Genomic DNA, 16,722 nt, shown 5'->3' on the forward strand with positions numbered 1-16,722 from the left:
CTTCATCTCCCCCAACCTTCTGCATCGCTCTTCCCCCTCCTCAAATAACACCTCACTGTGCCTCACCCAATCTCCATCAAACCTTTTGTCCACCCCATTCTTCCCTTTCTCCAAGCTATTCTGAAATCTCTGAAATCTCTGACACACCTTCAACAGCTCTCCCTTCCTCTTCCTCCTCTTCCACATCTTACCCTACCCCTCCCCCCCCCCCCTGTTCTGGACCCGATGCTCCCCCTTCCTCTTCATTAACGGTATGGACCTCAAACATCCGGGGCCTTCGCTCAAACTTGACTGATCTCTGCATACAGGTTGCTTCTGACAAACCAGATGTGATCTGCTTAACAGAAACTTTCCTCCTTCATGATGTCTCTGATGCCTTGGTATCTCTCCCAGGTTACTCCCTCCTCCGGTATGATAGACCTGAGCCTCGTCCTGGAGGTGGGGTTGCTATCTTTATAAAAAACTCTCTTCCTCACTCGCCCTCCACTGCCCTCTCTCCACCTCACCCCCAGGAATACCTTTGGCTACGGCTTCCCCTTCACTCCCACCTTTTGTTCATATGTGTGTTGTACCGTCCACCAAACAGCGATGACTCCATCTACATCTCGCTGTCTGATAATATGGACCAACTTCTATCTACCCATCCCAACTTTCTCTTCCTCATATGTGGTGATTTCACTTGTCACCATGCCAGTTGGCTGGGTGTGGGTACCTCTCTCACCAGCCATGGCTCTTCAGCAAAGGACTTCTGCGACTCACTGGGACTGACACAATCTGTCAATTTCCCGACCCGGATCTCAGTCAACGGAGCATCTTCTCTTCTGGATTTGGTTATGACAAACTTCCCTGAAAATGTCTGCTGCTCTTCTTCTGCTCCAATCGGCTCATCTGATCATGTGCTTGTCAAAGTGGACATCTCTCTGACCATTCTCAGAGAGCCTCCTCAGCGTCGACGAGTCTGGCATTTCACTCAGGCCAACTGGCACGGTCTTCAAGCAGCCATCAATCATCTGGACTGGTCTCCCATCTCTACCGCCTCTGACATCAACTCATCCTGGGAATTCTTTCAAAGTAAATTGCTCTCTCTCATGCACAGATTTATCCCATCTCGTCTTCAGTTGTCATAACCTTCCTCCCGTCCATGGTACACGGAATCTTGTGGTGAGGCTGTTGCCCTGAAACAACTTGCTTTCGTCTCCTGGAAAGCAAATCCAACGGAAGGAAATCTCATTTCCTTTCACAAAGCCCGAAACGTGTGTGTCCACCCTCAGGAGAGCCAGGAAACAATATCTCACCGTTCTCAAGACCGAACTCTCTTATCTGTCTCCCTCTTCCAAATCCTGGTGGCGTCTGGTCAAATCTGTTTCTGGTGTTTGTTCCCCCTCCATCCCCTCCCTCACCTCAAACGGCTTAACGGCTGACTCCGCACGTGAAAAAGCTGAATGCCTCAACTCTGTGTTTGCCTCTAAATCTTGTGTCCCAAACCCATCCCTCTCTGTACCCACCGTACCCAGTCGTACCCAGCTGCACCTGGACTCTGTGTCCTTTCCTCCTGACAAAGTGGAAAAGTTTCTGTCAACCCTCGACTGATTCTGCAACTGGTCCTGACGGCATCAGCCCACGGGTCCTAAAATCATGTGCTTCCGCTCTTTCACTCCCTCTTTCTGTTCTCTTCACCCTCTCTTTTGCTCAAGGTCATCTGCCATCTGCTTGGAAATCAGCCAACATCACCGCTTTGCACAAAAAAGGTGCAAAAACAGATCCCAGCAACTACAGACCAATCAGCCTTCTCCCAATTATCAGCAAAGTCATGGAATCCATCATTGCTTCAGATATGAAATCTTTCCTCTTCTCCAATGGCTTGATCTCTGATCATCAATTTGGTTTCAGACCTGGTCACTCTACTCTGGACATGCTGCTTCTGCTTTCTCAACAATGGATGGAGGTCCTCAACGCCAAACAGGAAATTAGAGCCGTCTCCCTTGACATTTCACGTGCCTTCGATACGGTCTGGCACCCTGCTCTGCTCACCAAACTCTCCTCCTTTGGTATCCATGGAAATCTCCACGCATGGCTGGCGGACTTCCTCTCTGGTCGTAGTCAACGTGTGGCCCTGAATGGGTTTCTCTCATCTCCTCTACCTGTTCAGGCTGGAGTTCCCCAAGGTAGTGTTCTGGGCACTGTGATTTTTCTGGTCTTCATCAATGATCTCTCTGACTCTCTTGAAAATCCTCTCTATCTCTTTGCTGACGACTCTACTCTCTGTCGCTCCATTCCTCATCCCTCAGATCGGCAGTCTGCAGCCTCCTCACTCTCTGCAGACCTGGACAAAATCACAGACTGGGCAAACAAATGGAACATGTCTTTCAATCCTGATAAATCTCACACTCTTACGATGTCTCTCCGAAAAGACCGACTGGAAAACCCTCCCTTACACTTTCTGAATAATCCTCTCCAAGAAGTTCTGTCACTCAAGCTTTTGGGTCTCACTATTTGCCATGATCTTTCCTGGGAAAACCACATTTCAAATCTGGCCTCCAAAGCCAGTCGCCGACTGGGCATCCTCCGTCGTGCGAAGTCCTTCCTTGGCACACCTGAGCTCACCACATACAAGGCTTTCATCCACAGCTCTATGGAATACTGCTCTCCCCTCTGGTCTGGTGCTCCTGCCTCACACCTAGCCCGTCTTCACGCTGTTGAAACCAAAGCGTTCAGAATCATTGGAATCTCCCGTGATGAAGCTAACTCCAAGGGCCTTTCACTCACTCACCGCAGGCAGGTTGGTGGTCTTTCCGTCTTCTACCGACTCCTCTCTGGCCTTGCCCTCCCAGCCCTCTCTGGGCTCTGTCCCCCAAATATCCCTACAGGTCGCACAAGATCTGCCTGCAACCCTCTTATGGTTAAACTGCCAAAATCAAGACTTTCTGCTCACCTTCACTCCTTCATTCCTCTTTTCTCCCGCCTCTGGAACAAACTCCCTCACTCTCTTCAATCCCACTCCACCCTCCAGGTCTTTAAAACAGCTGTTCACCACCATCTCTTATCCTCCCCCATCCAAAACCTTGATCTTTTCTACCCCCGCTAATTTCGGTCCCCTTGTGTTTTATACTTCTCCCACCCCCCCCCCCCTTCCCACGCCTCCTGCCCCCACGCCCTCTCCCTCCCACACTTCTCCCTGCTCTCAAATGTTGTGGTTGTGTGCTTCCCCTTCTCTCCCCATCTTGTCTTCCGCTCCCTCTTTTTGTATATTTTGTTTGTCTGGTTGATTTGTTTGTGAAGTAAATGTTAGCTCTTTCACGAGCCTCGATTCAGTGTCGATTCAGTATACAAAAAAAAATAAAAAATAAATAATAATAATAATAATAATAATAAAAAATGTTCCACTGAACTCGTTGAGATGCCTTGAATAGTTGATTTTCATTATTTATTTAAGATTTCATTAATTTTTGAGAGACCAGAAACTTTTTGAGAGAACATGAACTCTCATCTATGAAGTATGCACTACAACGTGAGTACATCTATTAGGTATGAACTACAACGTGAGCACATCTATGAAGTATGTACTACAACGTGAGTACATCTATGAAGTATGTACTACAACGTGAGTACATCTATTAAGTATGTACTACAACATGAGTACATCTATTAAGTATGTACTACAACATGAGTACATCTATTAGGTATGTACTACAACGTGAGTACATCTATTAAGTATGTACTACAACGTCAGTACATCTATTAAGTATGAACTACAACGTCAGTACATCTATTAAGTATGAACTACAACATGAGTACATCTATTAAGTATGCACTACAACGTGAGTACATCTATTAAGTATGCACTACAACATGAGTACATCTATGAAGTATGAACTACAACGTGAGTACATCTATTAAGTATGCACTACAACGTGAGTACATCTATTAAGTATGCACTACAACGTGAGTACATCTATGAAGAATGAACTACAACGTGAGTACATCTATGAAGAATGAACTACAACGTGAGTACATCTATTAAGTATGCACTACAACATGAGTACATCTATTAAGTATGCACTACAACCGTGAGTACATCTATTAAGTATGCACTACAACGTGAGTACATCTATTAAGTATGCACTACAACGTGAGTACATCTATGAAGTATGAACTACAACATGAGTACTTCGCTGACAGGGATATTAAAAAAGGGGTGAGAGAGAGAGAGAGAGAGAGAGTTGGGAGAGCAAGGAAGTGGGGGGGGGGGGGGGGGGAAGAGGGGAGAGCGACGCCTCACCCCACATTGCTATACGCTCCGGTAGGGAGGGGCATGAGAGCGAGAAGATGTGGGAGCAATGCGGTGGGGGAGCGAGGAGGGGAGAGGGAAGTGAGGAGGGGAAGGGGGGATGTTCTGGACTTGATAGGGGACTCGAGGGGTAATGGGGGTGAGGGGTTCTCGACTTGCGTTTAGTCGTGGGACTAAAGGGGATGGGGGGGGGGGGGGAGGGAGGTACGGGGAGTTCGACTTGCATTTGGTAGGACGACTTCAGTGTAAGCGGTGGAGACTTGAGGTAAAGGGAGTTTGAGGGGAAGCGGGGGTGATGGTCCCATCTGCTGGCATTAGTACAAGATCGAACGAAATGGGGTGCATTAAAACAACACATTCAGATGGGTCGTACCAAACACCGCCCAGAGACGCCTAGAGACGTCCGACGGGTGGTGGGGGAAGGGGAGTTGGTTGGAGGTAAACATGAGGGGGGGGGGGGGGGGAAGGGAAGGAAGGATGTTTTCCTTCAATCGTCGAGAAAGCCACACCAGTGTTCATGCTTTTATTGAATTTCCACACACGTTTTGCAACTAAACTCTTAACCTGAGCCGAATTTCAAAATTCAAACTGCGGAATTGATCTCAGCAGCAGTTGTGACTGCTGAAAAAGGGTTAATTTGTCCGATTTGCAATTCTTTGACACCGTGCCCCTTCTCGACCTCCAGAGAGTTGCATGGTGGTTGGGAGGGTTTAGGAGGAAGTTCGCGTGAGGGAATGGGAAGGGAAGGCAGCATGAGGGGAAGAGAAGGCAGCATGAGGGAAGGGGAGGAGATGGGAAGGCACCATGAGGGAAGGCGAAGGGAATGCAGCATGAGGGGAAGGGAAGGCAGCATGAGGGAAGGGGATGGGATGGGAAGGCAGCATGAGGGGGAGGGAAGGCAGCATGAGGGGAAGGGAAGGCAGCATGAGGGGAGGGGAAAAGAAAGCAGCCAAAGGGGAAGGGAATGAAAGGCCGCATGAGGTGAGTGGAAGGGAAAGCAGTGTGAGGGAAGGGTAGGCAGTGTGAGGGGAGTGGAAGGGAAGGCAGCATGCAGGGAAGCGAAGGTAGCACAAGGGAAGGGAAGGCAGCACGAGGGAAGGGAAGGCAGCACGAGGGGGTGGAAAGGAAGGCAGCATGAGGAGAGGGGAGGAAGGGCAGCAGGAGGGGAGGGGGAGGGAAGGCAGCATGAGGGGAGTGGGAAGGAAAGGCAGAGTGAGGGGAGGGGGAGGGAAGGCAGCATGAGGAGAGGGGAAGGGAATGCAGCATGAGGAGAGGGGAAGGGAATGCAGCATGAGAGGGGAAGGGAATGCAGCATGAGGGGAGGGGAAGGAAAAGCAGTGCCATATAACATGAGTTTGGCAAACTTTTCAACAGGTGCAAAAACCCCAAATAATGTCTAAATTGCATTTTATACATAATAATTATAAATGTGTAACTGTCTCTGGGTGTTTCCAGATGTCCCGTTCAAACAGCATAGCAATACCACCCGTCACTTTCAAACCGTACATAGCATTTTAAATGAGATTATAACACGGGCTTCCCCAGAGGGATGCGAATCGAACTGCTGAGGTTACATTTGATGCGGGATGTGACTCAAACTGTGTGGTTAGATCTCTGATGTGGAGGTTACATTTTAAACTTTTGTCAGATTTCAAACTTTATCACCTTAACATTATCATAAATGTCAATTTGTAGTTTTCTTTTCAGAAAAACGACACAAAAGGCAATTGCACCGCTGTATACTACATCATATAGCTTGCAAACATTGGTTGATAAGGAACGACTGCCTTGGCAAGAAATTAGCAATGTATACAGTGATTCATAGGTATGAAGATCAGCGATCAGTGATGTATTCAGTGATTCGTAGGTATGAAGATCAGCGATCAGTGATGTATTCAGTGATTCGTAGGTATGAAGATCAGCGATCAGTGATGTATTCAGTGATTCGTAGGTATGAAGATCAGCGATCAGTGATGTATTCAGTGATTCGTAGGTATGAAGATCAGCGATCAGTGATGTATTCAGTGATTCGTAGGTATGAAGCTATATCCTATGCAAACGGTTACAACCTGTTTAAAGACGAGGCGTTTTTAATTAGGCCAAACGGAATAAGGCCAAAGGTAATGAGGTGAGCGTGGGCTGACCAAAGGTAATGCTTGTATTTAATAAGCCCCTAAATTATGTTCAAAAGCGGTGTTTAAAGTCACTCAAATACCCAGGTTTCATTCCTGCACTCCCTTGGAGTTCCATTAGTATGCATGTAAAGTTTCGGGCTGCTAGGTTTCATGGTTTTGGAGTTATGGAGGAGGCACACACACTGACTGACACGCTGTCACACATTGACATTTATTATGTAGCTGTTAACGTAGTTATTTATTCTCTGACGAGAATATTAAGTTATTGTACTAATATGTTTAGTTATTTATTAACGTAGTTATTTCTGGGAAGGTGATCTTGCCACATGTACGTGGCAAACCACTTTAGACCTCAAAATTACGGCTGTACGTAAATTTGTCAAATTCGCATTCTGTACCCACCAGTGAATAACCACCAAGAATACAATAGAAACATGTCATCATTTCTTCCCCCAAGAGCTACTGCTATGGACTGCTTGGCCTTTGCCAATTAAGGTTTTTTTGTTTTTTTTGTATACAGGATACAGGATCCTGTATACAGGATCGAGGCTCGTGCAAGAGCGAACAATTATCAAACAAAAAATCAAAACAGACACACAAAGTATAAAATAAGGGGAGCGGTAGACAAGATGGGGAGAGAAGGGGAAGCACACAAACAAACACAACACTCTCTTCAATCCCACTCCTTCCTCCAGGTCTTTAAAACGGCTGTTCACCACCATCTCTTATCTTCCCCAATCCAAAACCTTGATATTTTCTACCCCCGCTAATTTCACCCCAAATCCACTTTTTTGAGGTGACTTTTGACTTCTTTCCTGGAAGTCCTTGGTGTCCTTGCGTTTTATACCTATCGTGCCTCCCCCCAGGCCCTCTCCCTCCAAAAACATCTCCCGATGTCCCTGCTCTCAAATGTTGTGTTTGTGTGCTTCCTCCCCTTCTCTCCCCATCTTGTCGACCGCTCCCCTTTTTATATACTTTGTTTGCTTGCTTGTTTGATTTGTTTGTTTGATAAATGTTAGCTCGTTCACGAGCCTCGACTCTGTATACAAAAAAATAATAATTTGAGAGCAGGGACATCGGGAGATCTGTGGGAGGGAGAGGGCTTGGGGGGAGGAGGCGTGGGAAGGGGGGGGGGGGGGTGGGAGAAGTATAAAACACAAGGACACTGCAAGGACTTCCAGGAAAGAAGTTGGTATTTCAAAAAGGTGGATCTGAGGTCAATGTTGGCTCAAGTCCACCTCAATATCATGTATTTGTGGATAGTGATGATCGAATGGCCTTTCAGATTACTGTCTGATTGTTTTTCTTGGAACATGTACGAATTGAATACAAATGTGAAGCTTTTCCGAGCCAGAAAAGACAGGTTGGCCTCGAGGTTTGTTGTGGCGACACTATTGGGCATCGTCATATGATGCCCTGAGTATGGACAGGTTGGCCAACAAGTGGGGGATTTCTTTTCTTTCCAGTTAGAGCCAGGGCACCGATTTGTCATTTGTAGCTTTGCAGTTTCCTTTTTGACTGTTTTGAGGATATCAACAATCAAGCACAGTCAGGACTGCCTTCACAGGTAGATTGGGTCAACAGGGGCAGGCAAATTCCCACTCCCTCACAACTGGCCACTAATGAGCCAGCTCGGGTTACACTGCCAATCTCAAAGTTACATGGTTGTTCTCCTGAGACGGGCTTTGCTTAGAATCAAAATCCATCCGGATTTTAACCCAAATATTCTGCGGATATCAGCCCAGTGTCCTCACCGCTTGGCTACCACCATATCCACCTGCATTGAGCGAACCTGCTTGAATTGGCTGATTTTACTTGGCACATTAATCCCCTTGAAGTAATCATTCCAAGTTTGTGTACAACATTTGTGCCGGGCCTTATAGGATTAAATACAATTTTGGCAGAGGTGTACGGCAATTATTCCTGACTCTTCCAGCGCCCTAAGGAGTACTTAAGCTTCTACAAATGAAATTCTTTTTGTGACTCTATGATAGTCACAAAAAAGATGTTCAATTGTATGTTAGGGGCTTCCAACCTTTGGGATAAACCTTTCATCCTAGATCTGTGACATTTATGATTATTCTGCTCATTTGTTTGTAATCTACACACAACCGCAATTTGCCTAATGCACCAGGGAGTTGGGAGGACGTTCAAACAAGTTCTCAGACTAAAATCCAACACAAGTATTGTTTGACGTTCTATGTGCACAAATATATACTGAACAGCAATAGAAACGTCACTTCATAAAAATAATTCCTGAACATTTCCCATAGAAATATCAATGCATTTCGTTTAAATATCTCATTATTTACATTAGTCTGTATCTAAATTTAATCCTAACAACCGACAGTGGTGCACACGTGGATAAAAACAGGTCACCAAAACGCAGGCAAAAAAACGACCATGGTACAAAGTCGTGCATGATTCCCATGGAAATCAAAATGCACGTGCGTCTCCTTGTGACTTTCCCTATAAAAGGCACCCCAAAACGTGTGTTCATCATTCGTGTTTCGATGCCAGCGCCATGCCCAGGCTTACGGGGATTCAGAGAGACCAGGCTATTGGAAGATTGCATGCTGGACAGACTGCACGAATGGTTGCCAATGCTTTCCATGTCAACGTGAGAACCATCTACAGGTTACAGGAACGATACCAGGCCACCAACAGCACCGATGACCGCCCACGCCGTGGCAGACCGCGGGTAACAACACCATGACAGGATCGACAGATTGTGCATCATCACATCCAAGATCGCTTTACCAGGACTACAGAAACTGCAAGACAAACAGTTGGAACCCACCAAAGACACATTAGTGGTGATACAGTCCGTCGACGTTTGAAGAACAGGGATGTCCGTTGTCACAGGCCGTATCGTGGCCCCATTCTTACAGCTCGACACTGCCGTGACCGACTACTCAGCCCCGATTTAAACCCGATAGAGCACTTGTGGGACGAGGTTCAAAGAAGACTGAATGACGTTCGACCAAGGCCGACAACTGCAGCTCAACTCAGTCAGGTGTTTCCCAGAGTGTGGGCCTAAGTGACAAATGCCTTCATCAACCGATTAATCCACTCCATGTACAGACGATGTATGGCTGTCATGAACGCTCACGGAGGTCACACAAGATACTGATTTTGACCTCCCTTGTTCTCACCTGGTCTTGTGTTTTTCTTATTCAGAACATTTCACATTATTGTTTGAACTGTGGTGACCATACCTGTAATGTTTCATGTTGATCCTAAATCTCAATTCGTGTTGATCATGACTTGAAAATAAACTCCAAAATATTGATTTTGACTGACGTTTCTTTTGCTGTTCAGTATATAAATTCAGAAATAAAAATATATCAATATATTATTCATTTCGACATACCGGTACTTGTTTTTGGAATGTCTTCAGCTGTTGTGAGCATCTCCCTTGTAGAACTTTTTGAACGCCTCATTTACACCTCACCTGCAGAGCACCAATGTTCAAAGAAGCAAATTGTTACCACACTCAATATAAGAATAAATAAATAAATAAATAAAATAAAATAAAAATCCATGGTTTGTCAATGTCGCATCAATCACTTCCTCAGTTGCACATTGTTGACAGTTCATTGAGCAGGACATTGTCTTCATATACATGGAAGGCAGCCTTACACCGACGACATGGAGCCGAAGTAATGCGGCGAACCAATTTGGACTGGCCGAGTGTTACACAGGAATAGACTAGACGGATTTCTGAGAAATGTGAATGTTCGGTGCATTTTTGGGTACAAGTTGGGAACCTTACTTTTTAACATAATTCAGGTATGGTGAATTCGATTAACCCGGTTCCCAAGCCGAATTTTGAGTTTTTGACCTTCTAATTAGCATAAACAAAATGGCCGCCAAATTGCCATTTTTGGACAATTTATTTGAACAAGCATTTATATATCATGTATATACGTGCAGCTTTTACTTTAACTTTACAACTTTTACCCCAAAATGCACCTAGAAGCTCATACATGGCCTTTTTTTCATAAATCCGTCGAGTCTATATTATGGTTGGCGACATATTGAACGAGACATTCAAACCGATATTGAAATTGGACACTATAAAATGGGAAATGGTTTTAATAAGACAATGTTTCATACAACCATTTATTCTAAAATTAAGTATGCATGGCCATGAAGCACTAACATTCTGGAATGTCACACATGTTGTTTTGCCAAACTACATCAAATTCATACAAGGGGTCTGATCATCACTCTGTCGCTGACAGGCACACATTGATGTGCACCTCAACTCTGAATAGCGGCATTTGCAGCGTCGAGTGTTGCATTGCTTCTGGCATGCACAACAAATCATCTCGAGGCAACTTTCTGGGATTGGACTCGGTGACATCAGAATAGGCTCTAGTTCTGAATCACCACGTTTCCATCCCATTTCCACAGGTGCAGGAAGGTCAGGTATGACACAATGAGCATTTCTCCATAACATGGCTTGATCGTGCACTCACATCAAATGGAAATGAAGAGCATCACTTGTCGGTGACATTGCTTCTGGTTTACCGGTCTTGGAGCACAACATATGTCGTGCTGAATCCTATTATATATTTTGCACACGAACGCTTCTGCAGATTTGATTGTCTCCTCTGTGAGTTCACCAATGCCCAAGCTCTTCAGCAGTTTATTAAAAACACACAAAAAACCCTCAAAATTTGGTTTGGGAACCGGGTTAATCGAACTCAGCATACCCTAATGATGTTAAAAAGTGAGGTTCCCAACTTTTACACAAAAATGCACCTAGAAGCTTATACATGGCCTTTTCCCACAAATCAGTCTAGTCTAGAAGTAGCCTAGAGAAGTAGTGAAGCTTAACATGGTGTCCTCGAATAGACAGCCTCCATTGACGTCACTCCCTCGTGTTTAGAATGATGACAAAATCCAAAAACCTTTTAAATGGCAATGGAACCAATAAGAGCCATCACTTCCATCCAGACCATGAACTGATTGGGCAAGGAAAATGTACATAATTTTTCAGGCATTTGAATAAGGGAGGAGTTTGACCAGTGTGTTCCACGATTCAAATTGCTCTTCCAAGTGGCTTTTGCATGGTCGCTCTCATTTTTGTCACAACACGCTATTAAGGGGTGGAATAACATCCCCCCTGCATTGTTAGCGATGACAGCAACCATTTCGTCTGCCAATAGAGAGATTCCCATTTTTATCCAGAAGGTACAATGGGCTATTGCAACTTGCAAGTTTGAAATAGGAATTGTTGTCATCAGTGCAGCTGGTGCCAGAAATGATACAGCATCACGAGCAACATGCTGAGTGAGCGGGTGATTGCTTGTCATTGCTGTCGCCCGGAGATGCGCCATCTCCAATAAGATCACCATGGCAATTCGTGGCACTTGTTGCCTGGTGAGCTTCATTGCAATTCTCTTTCTCTCTACATGCTTCCTCCTCTTTCCATGATTATCTACATTTGATGAAAACTTGACCAACAGCAAAACTCTTTCATCACAGTTACTGCCTCAAAATAATTGCACTTGCACACAAGAATATATACAAGGAACTTAGGCACAGGAGGAGGTCATTTGGCCCATCTTGCCTGCGCTACACCAACCCCAGAAACCACGACTCATCCACACAGTCTACCTACAAGTCCTGCCAATATCCCCATAGCCCTCTTCTGTCCACAACACATCCAGGTACCAATAAAATTCCAATTTAAACCTATCTGCCCCCTCTACTGTTACTACCTTTCCAGGGAGACCATTTCATGCATTAACTACTCTCTGATCTGAAAGACCCCTACCTTAATGCAGTCCAAACTCTCATCTTCTTCACCCTCAGGCGATGGACCCTTACCTGGTCTCTTTTCATCAAGTCCATACTGCTGAAAGACTCCTCTGAACATATCTTGCCCACACTCTTCATTACCATATGTTAAACATGTCTATCAGATCGCATCATAATGACCTCCTTTATCTATACTATAAGAGAGTATAGATATAATATAATGACCTCCTTTATCTATACTTTATCTATACTATATCTCTACACACACACACACACACACACATACGTATGTGTGTGTCGCCATTTTTTTTTTTCAGAGATGGTTGAACGGATCTTCGTCAAACTTTGAGAGGTTCACGACTCAGTGCCAGGGAGTGTTTAGGCAAAAAAAAATTGAAAAAAAGTTGGATTTTTGGTGATCTTTATTTTATTTGAATTGCTCTATCTTCCCTATCATTGGTGTAGGGAAGTGTGTAAGGACACCATTCCTTAGCGGGTGTAGGGAAGTGTGTAAGGACACCATTCCTTAGCGGGTGTAGAGAAGTGTGTAGGGACACCATTCATTCGTGGGTGTAGGGAAGTGTGTAAGGACACCATTCCTTAGCGGGTGTAGGGAAGTGTGTAGGGACACCATTCCTTCGTGGGTGTAGGGAAGTGTGTAAGGACACCATTCCTTAGCGGGTGTAGGGAAGTGTGTAGGGACACCATTCCTTCGTGGGTGTAGGGAAGTATGTAGGGCCACCATTCCTTCGTGGGTGTAGGGAAGTGTGTAAGGACACCATTCATTCGTGGGTGTAGGGAAGTGTGTAAGGACACCATTCCTTCGTGGGTGTAGGGAAGTGTGTAAGGACACCATTCCTTAGCGGGTGTAGGGAAGTGTGTAGGGACACCATTCATTCGTGGGTGTAGGGAAGTGTGTAAGGACACCATTCCTTAGCGGGTGTAGGGAAGTGTGTAGGGACACCATTCCTTCGTGGGTGTAGGGAAGTGTGTAGGGACACCATTCATTCGTGGGTGTAGGCAAGTGTGTAGGGACACCATTCATTCGTGGGTGTAGGGAAGTGTGTAAGGACACCATTCCTTCGTGGGTGTAGCGATGTGTGTAGGGACACCATTCATTCGTGGGTGTAGGGAAGTGTGTAAGGACACCATTCCTTAGCGGGTGTAGGGAAGTGTGTAGGGACACCATTCATTCGTGGGTGTAGGGAAGTGTGTAAGGACACCATTCCTTCATGGGTGTCGGGAAGTGTGTAGGGACACCATTCATTCGTGGGTGAAGGGAAGTGTGTAAGGACACCATTCCTTAGCGGGTGTAGGGAAGTGTGTAGGGACACCATTCATTCGTGTGTGTAGGGACACCATTCATTCGTGGGTGTAGGGAAGTGTGTAAGGACACCATTCCTTAGCGGGTGTAGGGAAGTATGTCGGGACACCATTCCTTCGTGGGTGTAGGGAAGTGTGTAGGGACACCATTCATTCGTGGGTGTAGGGAAGTGTGTAAGGACACCATTCCTTAGCGGGTGTAGGGAAGTATGTCGGGACACCATTCCTTCGTGGGTGTAGGGAAGTGTGTAGGGACACCATTCATTCGTGGGTGTAGGGAAGTGTGTAGGGACACCATTCATTCGTGGGTGTAGGGAAGTGTGTAGGGACACCATTCATTCGTGGGTGTAGGGAAGTATGTAGGGACACCATTCCTTCGTGGGTGTAGGGAAGTGTGTAGGGACACCATTCCTTCGTGGGTGTAGGGAAGTATGTAGGGCGACCATTCCTTCGTGGGTATAGGGAAGTGTTTTAAACCCCCACAAAAAAAAAATAGACCGGGTAACGCCGGATACTAGACAACTCTTGTATGGTGCTGTTCACTATTGCGTTCTCATCTTGTGTAATACTGCGCATTGTTATTTGCATATTCTGTATCTATTATCTTATTCTAATATCTACCATCGCTTTCTTTGTCTTGCAGATTGATTGTTCATCGTTGTTGCTAATAAACCTGCATCCAATTGATACATTCTTGTTTATGAACAATCAATCGTTCTGAAGATGCCTGCTGCAGTCTGCCCCTTCCCGAGCTGTGTCTACGTTACTGACAGCACCGACAATGCCGTTGCTGCTATCCAGCTCTCCATCCACGCCATGACTCACATGTCCATTGCACCAGCCAAACCGGACAAAGTCAGCCGTCCTCGTATCCAAACCGGCGGCACCAGCGAGGATTGGCAATATTTCACCAGAAGATGGGATGGTTACAAGGCAGCGACCCAGATAATCGGCAATGATGTTCGCGTTCAACTCCTTGAATGTTGTGATGATAACCTACGACGTGACCTCCACCGCAGCAACCCACGCATTGAAATCAAGGACGAGGCAGCTATACTACAAGCCATTCGGTCCCTTGCTGTCCGAGAGGAGAATACTATGGTGTCCCGCGTCAACCTCCACAACATGCGACAGGACCGAGAAGAACCAATTCGTACCTACGCAGCCCGTCTGGCTGGTCAAGCTGAGATCTGCAAGTTTTCTGTTGTATGCTCATGCAATCCCCCTACTGATGTCAACTACACCAAGGACATGGTTCGCGATGTCCTATGTCGGGGACTCGCCGATCAAGATATACAACAGGACATTCTCGGCGATCAAAATCAGAACATGAGCTTGGAGGAAGTTCTCATTTTCGTCGAGGCCAAGGAAGCAGGGAAACGCTCCCAGAATGCCTTGCTCGATAGTGAAGGCGCTCATGGCGCAAGCCAATACAAAAACTGGAAGAACAAAAGAGCCCTGATCACTACCGACAAGCAGGCGGCCATTTGTAGTTATTGCGGCAAAACTGGTCATGGCAAACAGCCGAACATCGACCAAAGGCGTCAATTCTGCAATGCCTACGGGAAAACATGCAGTAAATGCGCCACTCGCGGCCATTTTGCACATGTCTGCCGGGGAGGCACGAAAAAGGCGGACAACAAACCTACGGACAAATCAATGGATGCTCATGATGTGGAAGAAAGCAGCCAGGTCCACGATCTCCTCTGCTCTGTCACGGAACGAGAAACGGCCATTTGGAAGCCGCAAATTAAAAGGGCCATGGCCACCTCGTCAACTCCACTACACCTCGACCACCATATATTTGACCACCTCTCTGGCTGGACCAAGAAGAAGTCTCAACCACAGCCGTACATAAAACTCATAGCACGGATCGATAAGGAAGCTTATGACCATTTCGGCCAGCCACTGTCATCCCGACCAAAATCGGCCAGGCTCCAGGCCATGGCCGACACTGGCTGTCAAAGCTGCCTCACAGGACTTCATATTTTCCACAAACTCGGGCTGCGTAATGAAGACCTGTTACCTGTCAACCTGAAGATGAATGCTGTTAACAGTGGAAGGGTCCGGATTATCGGCGCCATGCTCCTACACCTGTCTGGTCGCACAGCCAATGGCGACATTATTGAAACCCGACAAATCTGCTACATCTCACCTGACACACGGAACATGTATCTCAGTCGTGAAGCATGCGTCGATCTAGGCCTCGTGTCTAGTAGCTTCCCAACCATTGGCGAATCCAACACAGTTGGTGCTGCAGTGGCAGCAGTTATCGATGCAAATTGTAACTGCCCGGAAAGATCGCTTCCCCCTACACTGCCTACATCTATCCCATTTCCGGCCACTGACGAGAACCGAGAGAGGCTGGAGAAATGGCTACTGGAGTACTACAAAAGCAGCACATTCAATGTCTGTGAACACCAGCCACTACCCCACATGGAAGGTCCGCCTCTCACACTGATGGTTGACCCCGAGGCAACACCAAAAGCGGTGCACACCCCAGTGCCTGTCCCCTTACACTGGCAGGCAGAAGTCAAGGCTGGCATCGATCGCGACATCAGGTTAGGGGTTCTGGAACCGGTGCCAATTGGTGAACCAGTGACATGGTGCAGCAGAATGGTCGTCTGTCCAAAGAAGGATGGGACCCCACGGAGGACAGTTGATCTGCAACCACTGAATGCGCACTGCACACGTGAGACCCACCACACCCAGTCACCCTTCCATCAAGCAATGGCGGTGCCACATAACACCAAAAAGACGGTAACAGACGCCTGGAATGGCTATCACAGCGTTCCAATCAGAGAATGTGACCGCCATCTGACAACGTTCATCACACCATGGGGCCGATACCGTTACTGCACCACTCCCCAAGGTTACATCGCTTCAGGTGATGGATACTCCAGACGATTTGACGAAATTGTATCGGACCTCAAAAACAAGTCCAAATGTATTGATGATACCATCATGTGGAGCGACACATTGGAAGAGAGCTTTTTTCAGACATGCAACTGGCTCGACCTGTGCGGCCGTAATGGGATTACGCAAAATCCGACGAAATTCCATTTTGGTCAGGACACGGTCGAATTCGCTGGATTCGAGATCACCATGGACAGTGTACGACCATGCCAAAGGTATCTCCAAGCGATACAGGACTTCCCCACACCAAAAACAATTACTGACATTCGCTCCTGGTTTGGGCTAGTC

The 16,722-nt window shown here is 46.4% G+C and overlaps 2 protein-coding genes across 2 annotated transcripts in view; one reads left to right on the forward strand and one right to left on the reverse strand.

Moving 5' to 3' along the window:
• Nucleotides 1-16,722, reverse strand: part of LOC137414229 (uncharacterized) — a 193,399-nt gene that overhangs the window by 52,948 nt on the left and 123,729 nt on the right. Inside the window, exon 5 of the mRNA XM_078779442.1 lies at nucleotides 9,797-9,877. Coding sequence (XP_078635568.1) covers nucleotides 9,797-9,866 — 70 coding nt within the window. The 5' untranslated portion in view covers nucleotides 9,867-9,877. The remainder of the gene's footprint in view (nucleotides 1-9,796; nucleotides 9,878-16,722) is intronic.
• Nucleotides 1-16,722, forward strand: part of LOC137413929 (growth factor receptor-bound protein 2-like) — a 115,321-nt gene that overhangs the window by 23,709 nt on the left and 74,890 nt on the right. The window lies entirely within an intron of this gene.

The sequence above is a fragment of the Myxine glutinosa genome, chromosome 5, assembly GCF_964187855.1.
Source record: "Myxine glutinosa chromosome 5, kmMyxGlut1.1, whole genome shotgun sequence".
Taxonomy (NCBI): Eukaryota; Metazoa; Chordata; class Myxini; order Myxiniformes; family Myxinidae; genus Myxine; species Myxine glutinosa.